This window comes from Colobus angolensis, unplaced genomic scaffold, assembly GCF_000951035.1.
Source record: "Colobus angolensis palliatus isolate OR3802 unplaced genomic scaffold, Cang.pa_1.0 Scaffold23, whole genome shotgun sequence".
Classification (NCBI taxonomy): Eukaryota; Metazoa; Chordata; class Mammalia; order Primates; family Cercopithecidae; genus Colobus; species Colobus angolensis.
Genome location: NW_012115488.1, coordinates 2,084,070 through 2,091,736, shown reverse-complemented (window position 1 = coordinate 2,091,736; position 7,667 = coordinate 2,084,070). Strand labels below are relative to the sequence as shown.

Here is a 7,667-nt window from a genome sequence, read left to right as displayed (position 1 = left end):
AAAAGAAAAAAGAAAAGAAAATCACAAAAAAACTCATAATGTTTTAAGAGAGTTTATAAATTTTTGTTGAGCTGCATTTAAAGCTGTCCTGGGCCACATGTGGCTTGTGGGCCATGGGTTAGACAAGTTTGCTTTCGAGTTTCTCCAAATAAGAATCCCCCCTAAGTGAAGGTTACTTATCTGCAAGTTATTAGAAGACCATGTAAAAGAGTTATATATCTACATTTGGATCATTTGTTAATATGCTTCTTTATACATTTAAAAGACTACATAAAACTAATTACTAATTATATAGGAAAAGTTACTAAGAAAAACATTGTGAATTTTGATAAATACCTTCTCTTTGAGCACTACGTCCCCTCTGCTCTTAGTATTCAACACTGACTATTTCTATATCTGCCACCAACTCTTAGTATTCAATACTGACTTTTTCCCTGAGTGACGGAGCTCAGTAGTAACCTATTATAGGGCTAGGAACTGGCAGTAAACGGTAAGTTCTCAGGGAAGACTATTTGGAAACTATAATCTGTGGACAGATGTCTTCAGAAAGGAGAATTTTAAGGTTTGAGTTGAATTCGTAGCCAAAGCAGTAAATCACTGAAGTTATCAAACAAAAAAGCTGATCATGAGATTCTCAGAACTGACAGGCTGCTTGAAGGGGAAAGGGATCATGAGAAACAGTTGCTAGTTGATGAAAAACTACTGTCTCATCTAACGGCGGGTCTGTTGTGTTTTTCACCAGCTAGGTGGGATTTGCTCAGAGTTGTTAGTTTTGGGGCTTCTAATGACTCCTTGCTTTCTCTTTTGCACAGGTGTGGTATTCCCTTACTTTCCACGACTGGGGCGCTACAATCTGAATTTCCACGAGGCTCAGCAGGCGTGTCTGGACCAGGATGCTGTGATCGCCTCCTTCGACCAGCTGTATGACGCCTGGCGGGGCGGGCTGGACTGGTGCAATGCCGGCTGGCTCAGTGATGGCTCTGTGCAATATCCCATCACAAAGCCCAGAGAGCCCTGTGGGGGCCAGAACACCGTGCCTGGAGTCAGGAACTACGGATTTTGGGATAAAGATAAAAGCAGATATGATGTTTTCTGTTTTACATCCAATTTCAATGGTAAGATAATAACTGTACTGCCTCCTTTCTTGTCTCAGAGACTATTCCATACTATAACACTACACTTGGCTTTTAATCTTACCTTCTTAGAAAAACAAACAAAAACAAGCTTTGAAGTTTTGTTCTAGTTTTAAAAGACATAAAAAGTTCTTGAGTATCATAATTTTTAAATATCCGCATAAGTCAAGCACAAGTACATATTCTCAGTACTCCTACATTTTATTTCATCCAATTTTTATATGAAATAGTTGAAACTGTTATGTGGTTTGAGATGTGTTACCTATTGTCAAAGATGATGCTGCCAGTGTGTGCCCTCTGTAGGATATGGTTCTCTCAATCAAAGTAAGTGTGCCTTCATTATTACCCATGCTCTCCCTCTCACAATCACATATACACTTATTCATAGATGATCAACAGAACTCAGGACAAAGTGGGGAGTGAGCAAGAAAAAGAAAGTAGAACTAACTCTCAAGGTGAAAGCAGAAGGAAAGGTTGCAACAGTGTTGATGACTGATTCATTTTATTCATACTCCTCTCAACCCTTCTCTTGCTCTGTTCAGAACCAGCCACATAATTTGTGTGGCCCAGTGTAAAATGAAAATGTGGGCTGGGTGCAGTGGCTCACGCCTGTAATCCCAGCACTTTGGGAGGCCAAGGCAGGGGTACTGCTTGGGCCCAGGAGTTTGAGACCAGACATGGCATCATAGTGAGACCCCATCTCTAAAAGAAAAAATAAATAAATAAAAAGAAAAAAAAAAAACAAGAAAAGAAAATATGGAGCTCCTTGTTCAAAAATGTTAAATATTTTAAGATGGTGACAGCAGAGCATTAAACTAAATGCAGAGCCCTTCTCCACGTGGCGCCGTGTGATGGCACAGGTCACACGCCTATGAAGCAAGCCCTGGCCCCATCATTTATATTTTAGGTCCCTGGTGATATGCTCTGGGAAAAATAGAAAGAGATTATAGGTCAGGGGTCAACAATCTTTTTCTTTTTTTTTTTTAAGACAAGGTATCGCCCTGTATGTCACGCAGGCTGGAGTGCAGTGGCATGACCTGGACTCACTGCAACCTCCACCTCCCTGGTTCCCAAGTGACTGTCCCTCCTCAGCCTCCTGAGTAGCTGGGACTATGGTGTATGCCACCACACCTAGCTAATTTTTGGTTTTTGGTTTTGTGGGGTTTTTTTTGTTTTGTTTTGTTTTGTTTTGAGACATGGGGTTTCACCATGTTAGCCAGGCTGGTCTCCAACTCTTGACCTCACATGATCAGCCAGCCTCAGCCTCCTAAAGTGCTGGGATTACAGACGTGAGCCACTGTGCCTGGCCAACAATCTTTTTCTGTAAAGGGCCGTATCGTAAATATTTTTGGCTTTGCTGGCCATATGGTGTCTGCTACAACGGCTCATTGTAAGTGTGTATGTTATAGCACAAAAACAGCCATCAAAATACTAAACCCAGATGGAGATAGCAGTATTCCAATAAAACTTCATTTACAAAAACAGGTAGGAGGCCAGTTTTTGACCCCTGAGCTATAGTTTGCTGAACTCTGGTATAGGTGATTGTACTTAACCTCTAGTTAATGTTCCAGTGGCCACTACCCTTTCTCCAAATCACATCATCTCAGTCTAGAAAGAACTGGCAAGCATTAATTTATACTTCAGTAACCTATATCTAATGAGGGGCAGGGGAACATCATATTACAATGTCTAATCAGGTAAGAGAGTCTGATTAGATTCAACCAAAAACTAAGATGCATAAGAAAATCTTCAGTCCGTATGTATTTATCACTTTCAGACAGTTGAAGTCATATTTTGCACATTTTACACATATTTAATACATATTGAAGGAATCTCAGTAATTAACACTACTCAGTAAGTGATCGAGACTAATTTGTCTTTCTAGTGAAATCAAGAAATAGATGTCAGGGTTTCAACAAATGGAAGTTGAAAAAACTAAACAAATTTGTCTTCTTTGCTAGTGAACCAACACAGACTAAGTTTACATTCTGAGTACGTATTATCTGTGGCAAGTGACTTCCTGTATTTTATGCATTTTCATACGTAGTCTTTGAATGAGAATAACGTCTAATTGATACCTGTAATGAAAAGGACTTGAGGGCTTTTGATTTTTTTTAAATGGACTTTTATGTTAGGAATGTGTTTTGATCCTTTCACATTCAAATTTTGCCTCTCCAGAAACTTGTGCTGGGGTTCAGTCTTGCTACAGCTAGAATTTAAATAGCCCTTGCTTTTAACATGGAATTCTGTCTTCTCTAGTGCCGCAGAAGGGCTCTTTTAGTCACTAATTAGCTAACAGAAACTGTATCTGTCATTTCCCTTTTCTTTTTAAAGCTATAAAAGGGGCATGTCTGGACACATATTAAGGGGCAAGGGAAAAACTAATTTAATGGAAGTGACCTAGGGACACTACATTTAACGGGCATTTCTATGTTCCCAAAACTTTACAAACATTGCTCTATATCCCCCTTCATTGAGAAACACTTCTGTCTTTGGCTCCTTCTATCTCTGTGGCTTAACTGAAGACCAGCCCATTTACTCTGTCTCCTTCTCTCTACAGGCCGTTTTTACTATCTGATCCACCCCACCAAACTGACCTATGATGAAGCGGTGCAAGCTTGTCTCAATGATGGTGCTCAGATTGCAAAAGTGGGCCAGATATTTGCTGCCTGGAAACTTCTTGGATATGACCGCTGTGATGCGGGCTGGTTGGCGGATGGCAGCGTCCGCTACCCTATCTCTAGGCCAAGAAGGCGCTGCAGTCCTACTGAGGCTGCGGTGCGCTTCGTGGGTTTCCCAGATAAAAAGCATAAGCTGTATGGTGTCTACTGCTTCAGAGCATACAACTGAATGTGCCCCTGGAGCACATCAGTTTTAAAGTCATTAAGAACATGTGAAAGGTGTTGTTTTTTTTTTCCAATATGAACTCATGCAAGTTACCAAAACTGTGATAACCCTTTTTTACTTACTGTAAAGAGTCATTTTCATAAAGATCAATTCATTGATTTGTTTTTTGTAAAGCTATCATTCAATATATATTATAAATTAATATAAACTTAAGGGAAGCTCTACGTAAGGAGACTTAGAGCCAAACTCTTTAAGCTGTATCATCCCAATAAAGTATCCTTTCATGAACGGGGCATGCAATAGCTTGAGAATTGCTAGGATTAAATTAAGGAAAGTAAAGCTACTCAGAGCAGCAGGTTTCACAAGCACAAACTTTACACATTTGTACAATTTTGAAATGCACTACAATAAACAAATTACAGTAACAAATTTGAAATACAGGCTTCTTTACATAAACTGAGAGGTTATACGAAACTCAGTTTCACAAGGGAACAATCTATACCTTTCTAAAAGTTAATATTTCAAGTCTCCAATAGACAGAATATTTTACTCTTTAAAATCTTGCCTTTTTGACCAAAAAAAAAAAAAAAATTCATATGAACTCCAATCCATAGTAACAAGCACGGTTAAAACTCCTTAATAATCCCATTTATATGAAGTATGACACATAAATAAGCAGATAATATTTAACCAATGAAAGACTTCTACCTTCTTATAATTAAAATTACACATGTCTGAGAGGAACTGTTTTATCTTTTGAGTAGCTTTACTGAGTTGTATTTAAATTCTAAGGGCCATTTGCTAAGCAGCATTTAGCATCTACTCAGGGCAGTTATGTAGATAAACTGCTGGACAGAGAAATTGTAAAATGTAGCAGCTTGATTTTCTGTTAGCCTATGAAATGTTATTGTCCTATAAAAATAACTTTAAACTTATTTAATATTCCATATTTACATTATATGAAAATCAATTACATTATAAAAGGAATCCCTAATGCAGAAACAAAGACCCAACTTTCAAAATTCGTATTCTTCCTATTTGTATATACACAAGAAAACCCAACTAGTGCCTGTGTTTGGGGGGAAAGTCAACAGTGTAGTTCTAAACCTTATCCCAAATAGAAAATGTGGTTAATGATGTCGCTTTCCTTGCTGGTCATCATTAGGCTTAAATTAAATGCTGAAGCTGTCATCAAAGAGTTTACACTAAAATCTTCAGGGTTTTGAATAAATGGTTAAGTCCAGCTTCAAAACACAATTTTCCACATTAGCAGCTCCAATCTTAAATAAAGCTCTGTTTTCCTATATTTTTATGACTGCTGAGACCCCACAGGGACCAATATTTGTATTCAAATTACATTTCATGGTTTCCCATTGTTTCACAATGAATTCTAATAAATGGGATTTACTATAATAATCCAAGTATGACATAGCTGGTATGCTTTCATGAATGTTTTTATGTAGATTTTCCTCCCATGAACATGAGTAAATAAATCTGTTTCCTGAATGGATTGTGGTTGCATTTAAGGCTCTGTAATAATTCTAATAAATTTACTCTATAAAGATAGAGTTACGTGTGTGGAAGGTATAGAACAATTGGAAGTCCATGAAACCATAACTATAATCATATATTATTCAGACAAAATACTGTAGTAAAAGTAGGTCCTTTCTTTCATCAAAAACATATCTGAAAATTTTCAGATGCTTTAATATTAAAAGATGACAATGTTATGCGTGTACATTTTTAAGTTAGGTTGGATATGCAAACTGTACAAAACTATAAATCCAAAGATTTTGTAAGGTTTAAACTCAAACACTGGTGGTATAAATAGAACTTACACTTCTAAGTTAAAGAAGATACCTAAATGGTCTAGGATAAGATGATATATTATTTAAAGAGGGGACTTTCTCCTAAATAACAAATTTAACATCTCAAATATGGGGGCTAGCTCACTGGAAGAAGTCCATACTTGAACTATTATTATGTATGTTCTGATAATTTTATTGGAAATACAAGTAGGAACAAATTTCTATTGAAGCAAGCATCTAATTTTCAGTTATGTCCAGAACTCTACCTTTATAATGTTAAATGTAGTAGTATTTCTTAACTTTTAAATACTTACTAGTATAGGAATTGGTGCTGATCAAAATCTGTGGAGTGACTGTTAGCTGATTAAAATCTATACCAATTACACATCATTTTTCCATTCATGTGAAAAACAAAAAATCTTAACACAATGAATACTGCTGAACAGAATTTTTGTCTTCTCATTTTTCTCAAAGGATCAGAATTTCCATGCCCTTTATACTCCTACTTGAATTAGTCTTTTTAATGTTCTCATTTTGCTGTTTTTCCACCAAATGTCTATTTTCCTACTTCATTACCCAAGATGTCTCACTGAGCATGTCTGAAAAAGAAAGGTTGTTCTAATACAATTTCTAACAGAAAGTTTGGTACAACACTGGCTAATTCAGAAATCGCTCCTCAGACTTAAATTCCAAGAGTATCAAAGAGATTAGATGGGAGGCTGGGCTAGGAACCCTTGTTTTGATGTATTTGTCCATAATTAACACTGGTGACCATGTAAGGAACAAAGTAGATCTACACATTTCACTGAGACATCTGCATTGGAAAACCCAAACAAAAAGAAGCAATTCAAATAAAAAGACAATGTAAGAATGAAAATAAGTTGGTCACATTAACACTGGAAGCCATCTTTAAATGAGTACTGCCATATTGTATCACAGTAACTTTAAGCCAAATATGGCATTTGTAAATTTAAACTTTCTCTCATGGAAAGGGGGCCGGTACCTGTTAAAGTGTTATTTTATGCAATAATATAGTCACTTTTTATTTTGGCAATTAGAAGTAGACTCAAAGGAGATTCCAATTTGGTTGCTGGCAGCCATTCTGGGTTTCTTGATTTTAGTACTCCAAAAATATGGTGGTCTCATGGAATAGCTGACCACTAAGGAGGGGAGGATTAAAAGGGAATCACTTACCAGTTTTTAGCATAGAATGCATTAAGAAATATCAATGGATAACTGCCATCGTTTTGTTAAGAAGTTAACTGTATCATAGCTCACTACTGCCAGAGTGGCAATGGATGTACAACGAAAGAGATGAAAAATACAAAAGTCATGAAGCCACCTGATTAAAAGAAAACCAATATTTAAAGGCATTTCATAGATATCAAGTATAAATTTGAGAAGAAGAATCAATCTGTATTACCAAAAAAAAAAATGTTTTCATTTTCTGTAAGATACAATGAACTGGTACATTAAAAGTCAATTTTGTGTTACTGAAGTATCTTTTAATTCTTCTGAGTTGTAGAATCTTAGCTATTTCTCTTTGTGTCAAACTCTGTAAATACACTATTTCCAAAAAAAAAGGCATTTAATTCATTCTTGTTCTGATACATTTGACTTCAAATTGTGAATATGTACACTTTTCATTTCCTAGTACTCTTGCAAAGTCAAAGAAAAGAGCATATATATGATGTCGCTAAATCAACTATAGTATTATCCCAAAATATACTGACTTTTTTCTCTTTGTGCATGACTCAAAGCATAATTTATTTTGCCCACCAGTTCAGCAATCCCAGAAATCTACGGTGTTGTTGATTAGATTAACACCTTTTAAATGCTTTGTAACTTAATCATGAGTGCTGAATTAAAAGAAAGGTTT

The 7,667-nt window shown here is 36.3% G+C and overlaps 1 protein-coding gene across 1 annotated transcript in view; it reads left to right on the top strand.

Annotated features, from left to right (window-relative positions):
* HAPLN1 (hyaluronan and proteoglycan link protein 1) overlaps positions 1–7,282 on the top strand; it is an 82,778-nt gene extending 75,496 nt beyond the window's left edge. The window contains exons 4-5 of the mRNA XM_011944225.1: positions 813–1,115; positions 3,694–7,282. Coding sequence (XP_011799615.1) covers positions 813–1,115; positions 3,694–3,983 — 593 coding nt within the window. The 3' untranslated portion in view covers positions 3,984–7,282. The remainder of the gene's footprint in view (positions 1–812; positions 1,116–3,693) is intronic.
* The last annotated feature ends 385 nt before the right edge of the window (positions 7,283–7,667 follow it).